Source organism: Cebus imitator, unplaced genomic scaffold, assembly GCF_001604975.1.
Source record: "Cebus imitator isolate Cc_AM_T3 unplaced genomic scaffold, Cebus_imitator-1.0 Scaffold78, whole genome shotgun sequence".
NCBI classification, from domain to species: Eukaryota; Metazoa; Chordata; class Mammalia; order Primates; family Cebidae; genus Cebus; species Cebus imitator.
This window is the reverse complement of record NW_016107393.1, coordinates 1,005,302-1,021,195: the sequence shown is the minus strand read 5'-3', so window position 1 is coordinate 1,021,195 and position 15,894 is coordinate 1,005,302. Positions and strand designations below refer to the sequence as shown.

The following is a 15,894-nucleotide window of genomic DNA, read 5'->3' as shown; positions in this document are numbered from 1 at the left end:
CGTAAAGATTAGGTCATATTTCCAGTGCTTTAAAACTAATTTGGTAGGTTTTTAAAAAAACACCACAAAAGATTGCCTTTAAAAGTTAGAGACATCACAAGTTCTGAGAATTTGAGCTCTAAATTCACTCCCATGTTATTCACTAATGCCAGGGGCTGAGAGTATTCCACAGATTTTTTTAAAGAAGGAAAAAAGGTCCTTGAGTTAAAGTGACCCCTGCTGGTAGGTGATCAAAACTAACCTGAGAGGGAATATTTTTACCTATTTTAATGATGGGTTAATGATAAATTCAGGGAATTCAAGAACACTCAAACAGAAATTGCTTACTAAAACTGAGTTAATGAAATAATTGATTTCTTTCCTGCTATGATAAATGTGCCCTTACTAGAATCTCTCAAATCATCTAACTTGTACCCAAGTGTATTTTATAATTAATAGTCTGAAACCATATGAAACTTGTTATGAACTAATACAGAAATATCAATATACTTTTTGTACTTGAATAATAAAGAAAGAAATAACCACAATGACCTCACAACATGGATACAAGACTGACTTAGTCAAATTGCTGGCAATTTCTTCACTTTAGAGATGCTACAACCAGGAATTTACTTGATTACATAATCTGAAAAATAAAAACTATTCTGATTAGTCTTATTTACTTAGTACTCTCATCACTAACTTAAAAAGCAACACATTTTTCAATCCTATCGTTTTATTTAAAAAGATTTCCTCTTAGAAACACATCAACATATTTCTGCAAAACTGGTTTTTCTAGAACTAAGTCATAGCTCTTGTCACAGAAAAAGTGAGAACTTGCAATTCAGATGAGACATATTTGAGAAGGTACCTCTTAAAAGACTACTTACTAGCAAAATAAATTCAATATTAACATATATCTCAAATGTCTGAGGGGTTTCTGCTACTGTAATGTCATAAAGATAAACTATAAAAGTATAAGCACTGAATCACAGCCATGTAACTCTAGTCCATGGCTAAGGAATGAATTACACTTGATTGAAAACATTTGTTTCCTCAAAGGGTAAATCCAACATTCTGTGTAGACTCTGGAACAGCCCAAATTCTTAAGCCTAGAGATTACATTGGAAATAATCTATTAATCTCATGTTGTATCAGAGCAAATGCTTCACTACTAAACTCCATGTGCTATACAAAAAATTTGGGCACAAAAAATTATCATAATATGCTATCTCCTTAGCAATTACTTAAAGTCAGGAACCACATCTAATTGCATACTACCCATTGCATTATGTTGGTTATCAAGCTAAGAGCACACTACCTCAAATAAAAGGGACACAATAAAATTGATTAATTTAAAAGTTCAAAAATGGCTATGTAAAAAAAGATAATCTGTTAAATGTGAATTTCTGGATATAAAAACTTAAAATGTAGATCAATTCTTCTTCTAACTAGTAAGTCAGAGTTGGTATCACAGATGAAATGATTGACTATTTAAGGCTACAGCTATTACTGGTTGGTCACCTTGGAGAATACATACTGACTTACGGCCAGGAGTCTGTATGATAAACAATAAGAACGTTTTATTTTGACAAGTCAATCGTTGCTTGGTTTTAAAGAATAAGATAATAGATAATAGGGAATGAATATTTTCCTCTGCTTATATTAAGGAAAAGATCAAAAGATAATGCCAGTCTCCTAATTATAACTTTACATTTTTTCAGTTTAGTAAAGGTAAAATAACTTGTTCTGAGTAGCTTCTGGTAGAAAACATGTCTCAAAACTGTCCTAACTTTGCTCGATCGAACAGTAAATGATCCAATTAACCAAACATTTGACTAGAGTTATTCTCTCTGCTTCAGAGAAAAAAAAGCATGACACAAAAAATGATTTAAAATAATTTCAGTTTATCTGTGTACTAAATACTCCCAAGAATTACTATTGAATAAAATGAAGTTTTAAATGTTTTATAAGGTAAGTACTAAGCCTGACTCCTTCCAATTTATTTGAATTCCTCCAAGATAAATTAAGTTTTAAACAGAAAAATTCATAAAATTTATTTCTTCCCAAATTATAATCTAAAATCACTAAAACAAGCAAAAACCCCCAAACTTTTATCAGTTTAAAATTATTTAAAATAAAAGTGATGGAAGGCAGGAAAAATTACCCTTTGACAAAGGTAGTGAGAAGAAAAGCTGCATTTTCATCTCTAATTCTAAAAAGCTAGTTCTAAGAAACTAGGTTTTACTGAGAGGAGTTTGGAGAGGAATGAGTGCTAATCCATACCAAATACAGTTTTTCCTCTTGTTGGAACAAATGCTCCTCTCACAATATCATAGGGCAAAACTCCTAAGTTTTTATTGAAAACAACAACAACAAAAAAGCCCCAAACTTCAGAAATTGCTTCTGAGTTTGTTTCGACACTCAGTTTTCCTTTTAACCTTGTAAAGACATCATTGTTATTTCCAAACTAATAATTTTATTTATCTCTTCCAGATAATAATAAAATCAGTTTCAAGTAAGATAAACTCCTAGTCCACAATATTTATATCTCTAAAAATTGTCAGTTACTAAGTACATAGAACCAAATTGCCATAGCTACTAGAACCTTTATTTTTGACCTGCTTTTTTTAACCACATGGTAGCACTGTCTATCAATCATTACCTTTATTTTATTCCAAGATATATAGCTCATACAATTTTTTTTTTGTTGTTGTTGTTTGAGATGGGATCTCGCTCTGCTGCCCAGGCTGAAGTACAGTAGTATGATCATGGCTCACAGCAGCCTCGACCTCAATGGATCCTGTCATCTCAGCCTCCCAAGTAGCTGGTACTACAGGCACATGCCACCAGGCCCAGCTAATTTTTGTATTTTTTGTAGAGACAGGGTTTCACCATGTTCACCAAAATGGTCTTAAACTCCTGGGCTCAAGTGATCTGCCCGCCTCAGCCTCTCAGTGCTGGGATTACAGATGTAAGCCACTGCACCTGGCTCACTATAGTTTTGTGTAGTGAATTTGGATTATAGTCATTAGGTGAACAACCCAAGAATTTTTTTAAGTGAACAACCCAAGAATTTTTTTTAAGTGAATAAAAGAACAAGTTTTACTAATTTGTGCAAGGATGAAGGAAAATTCCACACTGGCTTTTCAATAGCACAAGTAGCTCTTCTGTGTCACTTTCTATCAGGGGCATATCAAATTGTAATAAAAACTGTATCAGATTGCACCTACTATTTATGTTGGAATGAAATTATAAACTTAGTGTTTTGATACATTTGTACATCACTTCTTAATGAAATCTAAGATAGATTTACATGTATTTGCAATGAGCAAAGGTAGATGGGGCATCAATAAAACATAAAATATGTACACTTCTAATCCTAAGATTTATGAGTCTACTAAATCTGTGTTCTGTAGAGGGGAGATATTATTGAAGGGGCACAGATGGTCAATACAAACTGAACATGACCTCTTCAAGATCTTTTGTTGCAAATAAATACAAATCCAAACTACTCTTTTACTTCTGTAATTTTTAAAAAATCTAATTTGAGGCTGGCCATGGTAGCTCACGCCTGCAATCTCAACACTTTAGGCCTAAATAGAAGGATTGTGGTGGTGGTTGCCTGTAATCCCAGCTCAGGAGGCCGAGGCAAAAGAATTGCTTGAACTCGAAAGTTGGAGGTTACAGTGAGCCGAGATTGCACCACTGCACTCCAGCCTGGGTGACAGAGCAGGACTCCATATCAAACAAACAAACAAACAACAACAATAACAACAAAGTTTTTTGTCGGGGGAATGGTGAAGTTCAACAAAGATAGAAGGAAATAAAAGTATTTAATACAAGCAGGAGATGGAATTTTCCTTCATCCTACCCAAATCAGTAAAACTTGTCCTTTTATTCATGTTTAAAAATTCTTAGGATATTCACCCAATGACTGTAATCTAAAATCACTACACAATGATAAATTATAATACAAAGCAAAAACACTTAAAATTTTAAAAGCTGTTCATTAAGAAAAATCTGAAATTAACGAGAAAATATATATGGAAACATCATTGTGTTATTTTTTAATTAGTGAATTTCTGGTCATTAAAAAAAAAACCACCCTAACTTCCTGTTCTTCTATGTATTAATTTGTAGGCAAAACCATAAGGCTCTGCAAGTTCTTTTACTTCTTAATATCTGGGGTATCTTAATTTGAAACTCCTCTCCTCTGCCTTTGAATGATGGAAAGTTTTACAAACAAGTACCAGAACACACTGAAATGTCGCCACTCAGTGCTCAGGTGGTATTTTAGTATAACAAATACTATTTACTCCAAAAACTTATCTCCAATCCTCCTCTACTTAATAATGTTTTAAATATTACTGCCATTTCATCATTTTAGTAAACGTGGTGTTAATGCTATATACTTTAGCTCCCTAATCATAACATCATACCCCCAAAGTTCTAGTGAATTAGGTCTTCTAATGTAAGGGTTTCAACTGTTAATAGTCACTTCTGCCTTATCGCTACCAAAGTAATTTGCCACGAGTCCAAGAATGCTTATTCCAGAACCCTATTTCCTTTTGAATCCTCTCCCTATGCAGGGGTAGTCTGACCATGTAGGTCCTAGCAAAAAACCTAAAGCTACTTGAAAATTACAAAAATTATCCTATCAACTGGTGAATTAGGTGATCATATATCTAGACTTAATGAAAGTGGGAAACTGTCAGACAGAATGAGTGTCTCAGAAAGTAAACACTTTAAGAAAGTAAAACTGAGTGTATGGAATAAGCAGCTCTGGAAATGATATATATGTGGGTAAGTACTGTATATCTTTTTTCTCATTTTAAATTTATTTAAAACATAAATAGTGGCTGTCTGGGATTATGGAAAAATGAGAGGCTCTTCATCAGCTTCCATTTCTATACTTTACAAATTCCAAGATAAATATGGACTACTTTCTCAATATTATTCCTTTTCCTCCACAGATTCTTCTTCCACTCTGCTCTGGATACCAGGAAGCTGACCTATATGGGTCACATCAAAAAGCTCCCTTGGCTTCAAGATTCTACTTGGGTATTGCTGATAGGAAGGATTAAAATTTCAGGAGTTTGGAAAAAAAAAAAAAAAAAAAAAAGAGAGGCTACAGTACATTCCCTTGACTTCTTCCCTGCTGGGAAATGCTGAATTAAAAATTATTCATAAACGGTTGTAATTTAAACAATAAACCAAATGCCGAAAGAGATATAGACATTTCCATACTGACAGAACTATACACATACTTAAAATTACTTAGCATTATCTAGTCTTTAAAAAAAAAAAAAACCTTAATAATGTATTTTTTAAGGAGAAGAGAAAATAAAAATTCCTTTTAGCTTATTAAATATTTTATGTAATTTAAACTATAGCTTATTAATATTATAAAACAAAGTATAGCCTAGTAGCAGCACATTCTATAAACTGATGAAGCTGGATTACCTATAGACAATATCTAAATTTTGGGGTCTTTGATATTTAGCCGTTATTTTAATTTCAATAAATTTCTCAATTTAAGATAAATTAAATATCACTTCAATTAATCACAAAATATCTTACCCAAAAATAACTTAAGACACATAATAGTCAATAAAAGGCAAAGTCATTTGAAGTCATCAAAGTACATATCTTACCTTGGCTTACAGTCATATAGCCATCTAGACCAAGAAATAGGTGTGATAGCAATATACTTACTAAAAGAAATAGTAACTGCACTTAAAGGGATGACTGTACAACACTACCTTTTCATATAAAACTAGGTAAAAACCACAAATATAATACAACTAAATATGAAGATCAATTATAATATATCACAATCAACTATGCAGTAGAATTTGAAAAATATAAATACACACACACACACACACACACACACACACACACATTTTTTTCTTTTTTTTATCTGTTTTGCAATTTCTCTTAAACAGGCTACTCCTTGTTCAAAATTAGGGAAAGCTACCGAGCCATACTTTTGGTATTCAGGGACTGGTCTGATTTTTATTGTAGCTTCTGTTATTACACCAAGAGTTCCTGAAAAAGAAGTGGTAAAAATTTAGTATATCATATGATAATTTTCTAAATAATATTTAAATCTATTTAATCTATTAATTTATTATGCATATTTAAATTTATCACGTCTACCTGGGGAATAACGACTACTCAAGTCATTTTAGAAAAAATTATAAAACTAAGCAAATTTTATAATTTCCTAAAAAACCTTTAGGAATATGCTTTACTTCGTTATGTACAAATATTTTTAAATATTTTAAAGAAAACTTTCTCCAAGAAGGTTACTTCTAAATAGTTTTTAAAGCATTAAAATAAAAAAATTGAAAAATAATGGGGTTTTGTGTCTTATATGTACTTAGACAAAAGTATATTTTGATATTTGTGCTTTTTTTAGTCTGAAAAACAATTTTTTGAGCAAAAAGAAGCTAACCTTCAATGAGAATCTAAGATGATAGAAGAAATCTGAGTAAATATTATCTTGCTTTTCTTCCTAAGAATTAATACAAAGAAAAGACAAAGGCATTACTGAGATGCCCTTTTAAGAAACAAAAAATACCCGAAGGAGACAAAGTAGTTATTATACATATCTATCATAAGATGACCACCAATAAAAGAAATGCTCTTTAAAAAGAAAAAATTTAAAAACACAAATACAAATTAAAAAATGAAAAAAAAGACTAAATAAAAGAAATGCTCTTTTCTTTATTATAAAAGGGACTAATTAGAGAGGAAATAATAAGTTAAACCATTATATTCACAAAGCCAAGCTTTTCAAATCAGTGGTTTCTGATATACAAATGTTAGAAATTAACAATGTTATTAGTAAATTTTCTGAGCATCATTTTAAAAATAGAGTAAAGAAAGGGAGAAATCTTTGAAACTGTAGACCTTCATAACACAAGTAATTAAAAAGTTTCACAAAAACCCAAGCTTCCAATAAGTTTATAATATAATTAACACAACTTGTCAATATATAACACAGGATTAAAAACCATGACAAGTCTATGAAAAGCAAATTACATTAGATCACAATATATTCACCACATATATATATGATTTCCTACTGAGATTATAAAATAACTTATAACTTGTATGATCACAAAAGCTCTGCAAGTTTGGTCTGATAAATATTTTAATACAAAATAGATATGCCTTATAAAATTTAAAAGATAAAAGTGACTAAACATTCTCTTTTGTTTTAGCATCTTTACTGAGACATAATTTACAGAAAACAAAATTCACCCATTTAAAGTGCAAAATACAATGTTTTGTGTATATCCACAGATATGTGCAACTGTCATTACAATCTAAGTTTAGAACATTTTCATCATCCCAAAAACAAACCTATTTCCACTACACAATCCCTCTCCATTTCCACTCCCACATCCTAGTCACAGGCAACCACAAATCTATTTTGTGTCTATACAGACTTGCCTATTCTGAACATTTCATATAAAAGGAATCTCATAATATCTGGCCTTGTGACTGGCTTCTTTCACTTACCAAAATGTTTTCAAGGTCCATCCATGCTATAGCATGTATCAATATTTCATTCCTTTTTAATTCCCAAATATTATTGCAGTGTATAGTATAACTCATTTTGTTTATTTCCTCATCAGCTGAAAACATATGAGATTCCACTTTTTGGCTACTATTAATAATGCTGCAATGAACATATATGTACAAGTTTTTATGTAGACACATGTTTTCCTTTATCTTGAATATATATCTAAAGACTTTCTTAATTTCAAAAAAAATTTTGATCCTATTCCATGTAATAGCCTGACCCCAGCTACCTTTTCCCAAGGCTAAGTTCCAGGTGACTGCAGCTGGGAAGTAGGGCTCACCTGTAGCTCTGGGCCCCAACTGGTGGAACTAAAGCTCTACTTTGAGTGTAGCACACTAAAACTGGGATCCCAGTCCCCTTGTCCTGGCTCATAAAGGGCTGGTTTCTTGCCAGGAGAAGCAAACCTAGATAACCTAATTTCCTCCCCTACTTTTCTCCCAGCACTCAGCTCCTAAAGCAGAGGTGTTACTCAGATAGAAACATGCCATTGCCCCACCCCTAACTATTGAGCCATGGTTCAGAGAGTCTCTGGGGAGTGAAACAGGCGATAAGACAGCTCCTAATCTCTTTGCAAAGGAAATGATTTTATTTGCAACAGAGCATGGAGAAGTCCAAGGACATTCTCAAAAACAGTGAATGATGTGGTAAAAAGGCAATTGGGAAGACACAGACAGATTCACTAGAGATATGGCCTAAAATGTGGGCCATATAGTTTACCCGGAGACAATGGGGAGGACCCCTGTTGTGATCCAAAAAAAATTCCAAACACTAACCTCCAGAACTATCCCTCCTTAACTGTCTAAATTTGATTGGATTATTCTGTAGAGCAATTTATACCCCAGAGCATTGTTGACAACAATAGCACAATTGGCCTGTAATCAGTGGCCCTTAACAGGTAGGTGTGGTTAGGGAAAGACAGAATCAAAGGAAGCCCAGCCAAAACCACTATCACATGTCATACCAAGGGATTGTAGGAATAACTACAGCCACACCCCCAAAGGAGGTCAACACTGCAAAGGGGGTGGGTGGGAGGGAATAGACCTCATTAAAGTAATACAGCCAGTCACTAAACAAATAGCAAATAATAATAAAAAGCTGGACGGGGGGGCGGGGGGTGAGGGAAGTAGTATACAGAGTTGCTACATGAAATTTTCTAAAGGATTCACTTTCCAACAACAAAAAAATTCTGATACACACACACACCACATATACAAACAGGAAAGTATGACCTATATACTAGGGTATGGGGAAGTAGGAGGGGAAGAAACAGAAACTGCCTTTCATAGTGACCAGATGTCAGATTTACCAAACAAAGATTTAAAAGTGGCCATTATAAATGTGTTCAAATGACTAACGAAACTATACTTTAAAAGGTAAGGGAAGATATGATGACAATGTCACATTGTTGAAGATTATAAATGAAGATAAACTATTGAGAAAAATCAAATGGAAATTCTGGAGTTCAAAAGTAAAATAATTGAAATGAAAAACTGACTAGATGGCATCTGACAAAAGAATGTATATCAAACTTGAAGATAGATGGATAGAAATTACACAATATGAAGGACAGAGAGAACAATGGATGGTGCCTCAGAGAAATGCGGGAAACCATTAAGCACACCACTTTATGTGTAATGGGAGTACTAGAAGAAAAGTAGAGAAAGGAGCAGAAAAAAACTATTCAAAGAAAGAATGGCTGAAAACTTCCTAAATTTATTGAAAACCACTAACCTATACAACAAGGGAGCTCAACAAATTTCAAATAGGAGCAACACAAAGATATCCACAAACTGACACATCATAGTGGGAATGCTAAAAGTTAAAGACAAGAGAAAATCTAGAAAAACACCAAGAGAAAAATGACTCATCAATCACAAAAGAAAACTTATAAAGTTAACAGCTGACTTATTAGCAGAAACAACAGAAGTCAGGCAGTGGTGGGATAATACATTCAAAATGCTGAAAGGAGAAAAAAACTTGTCAACCTGGAATCCTATGTCCAGCAGTCATCTTTCAAAAATAAAGACATTCCCAGATAAACAAAAGCTAAGGGACTTCACTGCCAGAAAACTATGCTTACAATAAACACTAAAGGAAGTTCTTCAAACCAAAGCAGGTGATCACAAACAGTAACTCAAAATAACATATACAAAAAAGAGCACTTTTGAGTCTTCTCCATTTTATGTAATTTAAAAAGATAGTATTAATGCATATTTCTTCTCCTTTTTTCTCACGTCTGATTTAAAAAGCAATGATATAAAACAATATATATATGATGTATTTTTGGATCTATAACATATACAAGTGTGATATATGTAACCAATAGTAGCACAAAAGTGATGAAAGTAAAGCTCTACTGGGCTAAGAATATGATTCCAGATGGTAATGTAAATCCACAGGAAGAAATGAAGAGAACCAGAAAGGATAAACAAGATGCTTAATATAAAAAAAGTTCTATGTCTAGAAATATTGAGTGTCCCTTACCTGAAATGCTTAGGACTAGACGTATTTTCAAGTGGAGATTTTTTGAATTTTTGAATATATGCATTGTACTTAACAGTTGAGCAGCCCAAATCCAAAACTCCAAAATCCAGAATGCTCCACTGAGCATCTCCTTTGCTTATCAAGTCAGTGCTCAAAAGTTTCAAATTTTGGAGCATTTTAGATTTTGGATTTTCATGTTTGGATGCTCAACCTTACTTGCTCTCCTTTCTTTTTTCAGCTTCTTTGAAAGCCAATTATATACAGTAGTAATATAATACAGCAATGTATTGTTGGGTTTGTAACATTTATAGAGGTTACTAAGGAGGTAACTCAAAAAGTATACTGAAAAAAATTCATTAAGGAAATTAAAATGCTACATTAGAAAATATTCACTTAAAGCAAAAGAAAGCAATAATTACAAACTACAAAAAGACATGAGACCCACAGAGAGGGAAAAAATGGCAGACATAAATCTGGCCATAGCAATAATAACTTTAAATGTGAATGGACTAAACAACCAAAAGAAAAGACAGAGATAGTGCGACTTTTTTTAAAAAAAGATCCAACTATTTGTTATCTACAGAATCTACATTTTAAATTCAGAGATATGACTAGATCAAAAGAAAAACATATATAATGGAAACAGCAACCACAAGAAAGCTGGAGTGACTGTATACTAATATCAGACAAAACAGACTGAAACAAAACATTACTGGCTATAAGAGGGACATTTTATAATGATGAGCCATCAGAAAGACAAAACAACAAATATAAACAGAATGTACCTAATAACAAGGCACAAAACTATATGAAGCAAAAACTGACAGAAATGAAGGGAGAAATAGATAATTCAATAACAGCTGGAGACTTTAATGCCCTACTTTCAATAATGGACACAACAACTAGGCATAAGACCAAGAAGGAAATAGAGGAGTTGTGCACTATAAACCCATTAGACCTAACAGGCTAGAACACTCCACCCAACAACAGAAAAATATACAATTATTTCAAGTGCTCACAGAACATTCTCCAAGATAGACTACATGCCAGCGAGGTTATAAAATAAACTTGAACAAATTTTCAAAGACTGAAATAATACAATGTATGTTCTCAAGCCACAATGGAATGGAATAAGAAACTGTTAAGAAATTGGAAAGCTGCCTAATATGTGAAAATTAAACAATATACTACTAAATAACCAACAAGTCAAAGAAAAAATCAATAGGGAAATTGAAAAATAGTTTGAGAAGAATGGAAAGGAAGACACAATATACTAAAACATATCAGATAAGGTAAAGCAATACCTAGAGAGAAATTGTGATGGTAAATGTCTGTATATATTTTTTAAATCTCTAATAGCCTAACCTTCTACCTTAAGCTACTGGAAAAAGAACGGCAAACTACAACTAATGCAAGCAGATAGAAGGAGTTATTAGAGAATAGAGGTGTAATTAATGAGATCAAGGATAAAAAAATCAATACAGAAAAATCAATGAAGCCAAATGGTAGTTCCCCAAAAAGATCAACAAAACTAACAAACCTTTACCTAAGTGACCAAGAAAAAAAGAGAGAGGACTCAAATCACTAGAATTGGAAATAAAACAGGGGATATTACTAGTAATCTTACAAAAATAAAAAGTATTAAAAAGGAGCATTATAAACAACTGCATAGCATTAAATTATGTAACTTAGATAAAATAGGAAAATTTTTAGGAAGATACAAACTACCGAAACTGACTCAAGAAGACAATCTGAATTATTAATTTCAATTAGTAATCCAAAAAGTACTCATAAAGAAAAGCCCAGGCCCAGAAGATTTCACTGCTGAATGTTACCAAGCACTTTACAACTGGTTGTAAAGAATTAATTCTTTACAAACTCCTTCATACAGTAAAAGAGAAGAAAACACCTCCCAACTCATTCTATGAAGCCAGTATCTCAAAACCACCAAAGACATCACAAGAAAAGAAAATGACAGCTCAATCTGTTATAAATATGGGTGCAAAAAACAAAATACTAAACAAAATATTATTAACCAAACCCAACAATATATAAAAATAATTATACACCATAACCAAGTTTAGCCCAGGAAAAAAATGATGGTTTAACATCCAAAAGTCAACGTAATAAAACATATCAGCAGAATAAAAAACAAAAATGATACCAGCAACTCAACATATAAAGAAAAAGCATTTGATAAATCCAACATGTGTTATGATCAAAACACTCAATATACTAGAAAAAGAAGAGAACTTCCTCAAACTGATTAAGGCCATCTACAAAAAACCCACATCTAACATCATACTTACTGGGGAGAGACTGGATGCTTTCTCCTTAAGATCAGAAATAAGATACAAAGATGTCTGCTCTTGCCACTTCTACTTAACATTATATGGGATGTTTTAGCCCAGGAAAGAGAAAGAAACAGTATCCAGATTGGAAAAGAAGTAAATCTATCTCTACAGATGATGTGATCTTGCATATAGAAAATGCTAATGAATCCACTAACAGAACTGAAAAAAGGAATTCAGCAAGGTTACAGGGTATAAAAATCAACTATATTTCTACACACTTGCAATGAACAATCGAAAAGAAAATTTTTTAAAAATCCATTTACAAGAGCATCAAAAAAATAAATAAATAAATAAAACAAAGACGTGCCCAACTTACACCTTGAAAACTATGTAACATTGTTAAAAGAAATCAAAGATCTTAAATAGTTGACAATATATCTCACATTCATACACTGGAAGACTCAACATTGTTAAGATGGCACTACTCCCTAAATTGATCTAATTGACCTACAGATTCAATGCAATCTCTATTAGAATCGAGGCTGGCTACATTGTACAAATTGATAAGCTAATTCTCTAATTCATATGGAATTGCAAGGGATCCAGAACAGCCAAGACAATATCAAAAAAGAACAACAAAGGAGGACTCAGACTTTCTGATTTTTAAAATGTGCTAAAACTCAAAAGTAATCAAGTCAATATGGTACTAGCATAAGGATAAACATAGCATCAATGGGAAAAAAATAAAGAATCCAGAAATAACCATGCTGACTTTGACAAAGGTGCCAGGACCATTCAGTTGGGGAAAGAACAGTCTTTTCTAAAATGATGAAGGAACAAATGTATATCTACATACAAAAGAATGAAGTTGGATCTTATACCTCACACCAAATACAAAAATTAACTCAAAATAGGCCAAAAATCTAAAATAAGAACTAAAACTATAAAACTCTGAGAAGCCATAGGGGTAAATCTTCATGACCTTGAACGGGCATTTGGGTTGGTTCCAAGTGTTTGCTATTGTAATTAGTGCCGCAATATTTTTTATATATTTTTTTTATTGCATTTTAGGTTTTGGGGTACATGTGAAGAACAGGCAAGATTGTTGCATAGGTACACACACAGCAATGTGGTTTGCTGCCTTCCTCCCCATCACCTATTTCTGGCATTTCTCCCCATGTTATCCTTCCCCAACTCCCCACCCCCCACTGTCCCTTCCCTAGTCCCCCCACACAGACCCGTGTGTGATGCTCCCCTCCTTGTGTCCATGTGTTCTCATTGTTTAGCACCCACCTATAAGTGAGAACATGCCATGTATGTACCTATGCAACAATCTTGCATGTTCTTCACATGTACCCCAAAACCTAAAATGCAATATATATATATATATATATGTGTGTGTGTGTGTGTGTCAATAAATTTAAGAATTTTCTGTTTTATAATTTTCAAATATGTTTGTTCTCAAAGGAAATTGGAGGCTCCAAATGCTATTTGATATAAAATGCAAGTATTTGCTTGAAGTAAATCTTTCATAATTTGAAAACATATTCTCAGGTGACTTAAGGATTAAGAAGAACAGCAGGCATCTGATTATGAATCTTTTCTCTCCCTCTACTTCCTTCAACTCCCCAAAATATAAAAATCAAGAAGGGAAACAAAGCCACATAGGTCTTAGATCTTCAGCATTACAAGGAAACAAAAAACACTGCAACTTTCAAATTACCTCTAAGTAGAGATAAAAAGAAAAAATTCCAACAGATTTTCTATAGCCTTCCATCTGCTATAAGCTTATAAGAATGAAAGTAAATAAAAGGAGTCTAATTAAAAGGCTACACAAGAAAAAGCAGAGGGTAACACAGGAACCGGAAGTACAGCCAAAATTACTCCCAGAAAACAAAAGTACAACAATAATGCCAAACTATTACACAGGACTTGGTAGTCCATAGCCCTAGCTATGGGAAGTTTGAAAATGGAAGGAACCAGAAATGGCTGCTTTGGAGAAGCAAGATGTGTGTATGTGTGCACATGTAAATGTATGGGGACTCCTTGCAGACAAGCCAGTTGAGAGAAGGAATAAACGAAGAAAGAGAATTTAAACACTCTACAGAAATGAAAGAAAAACAAGACATGCCAACTCTTTCTTCACTGAAAGCACCACCATTTATAAAACAAATAGCATTGCAGAGGCTAGAAGTGACAGGAAAGAACACTCTCCAAGTAGGAACCCTTTCTAAGTAACGAATAGGACTAGAAAAAAAGCAGACCACATCTGTAAACAAAGCAACTAAAAAGTCAGAAAATGCCAATAAAAACATTACTATTGGTAAAAAAAGTCTCCACCCTAAAACAAACCACAATCCTCAAGAAAGCTATAACATAACATGAATTAAATATCGTCAATCAAGCAATTAGGGATATGAAAAAATACCTTGAATCGGAAACACAAACAAACAAAAACCAACAACAAGAAATGAAACAAGAGCTGACCAAACTGAGGAAAGAAACGGAACAAAAAAAAAAAAAGTCACTTAAAAAGTAAAGGCTATGTTATATGCTACTCAAAGGAGAATACAAAATAGATTCTAGTTAAAATTTAATAAAGGGCATTGAAAAAAGTCAAGAGAATGAAAATTAAGAAGTCAGAGAAAAAGGGTCAGAGAAAAAAGGACTGAAATGGAAAACATGCAAAGAAAGACAAACATATATATAATCAGTGTCCCTGAGGATAAAAACTGAAACAATGAAAAAAAAAAAAACCCTAATATTTAACACTATAATCCAAAAAAAACTTTACAGAAATAAAAGAGGACCTGAATCTACAAATAGAAAGGGTCCACTGGGTACTAAAGCAAAACAACCCAGGACAATCAACTCTAAGTTGCAAAAGTATTAGACTTTAGCAATAAAGAAAAAAAAAAATCCTCGGGACTCGTTCCAACCCCCTGCCTCACTGGATCACTGAGTATATACCCAGAGGATTATAAATTGTTCTATTATAAAGACACATGCACACGTATGTTCATTGTGGCACTGTTTACAATAGCAAACACTTGAAACCAACCCAAATGCCCGTCAATGATAGACTGGATAAAGAAAATATGGCATATATACACCATGGAATACTATGCAGCTATAAAAAATGATGAGTTCATGTCCTTTGCAGGGACATGGATGAAGCTGGAAACCATCATTCTCAGCAAACTGACACAAAAAAAGAAAACCAAATGCCACATGTTCTCACTTATAAGTGCGTATTGAACAATGAGAACACATGGACACAGGGAGGGGAACATCACACACTGGGGCCTGTCCGGGGGTAGGGGGGCTAGGGAACAGATAGCAGGGGGTAGGGGGAATGGGGAGGGGTAATATTAAGAGAAATACCTAATGTAGATGACGGGGGGGGGATGGATGCAGCAACCACCATGGCATGTGTATACATATGTAGCAATCCTGCACGATCTGCACATGTACCCCAGAACTTAAAGTATAATTAAAATACATATATATATATATGTGTGTGTGTGTGTGTGTCAA

At 33.2% G+C, this 15,894-nt stretch overlaps 1 protein-coding gene across 3 annotated transcripts in view; it reads right to left on the bottom strand.

The window, feature by feature from the left end:
• AGPS (alkylglycerone phosphate synthase) overlaps nucleotides 1-15,894 on the bottom strand; it is a 139,405-nt gene that overhangs the window by 57,702 nt on the left and 65,809 nt on the right. For all 3 annotated transcript variants that reach the window (XM_017532649.2, XM_037740023.1, XM_017532651.2), the window contains exon 11: nucleotides 5,906-6,033. In XM_017532649.2, coding sequence (XP_017388138.1) covers nucleotides 5,906-6,033 — 128 coding nt within the window. The remainder of the gene's footprint in view (nucleotides 1-5,905; nucleotides 6,034-15,894) is intronic.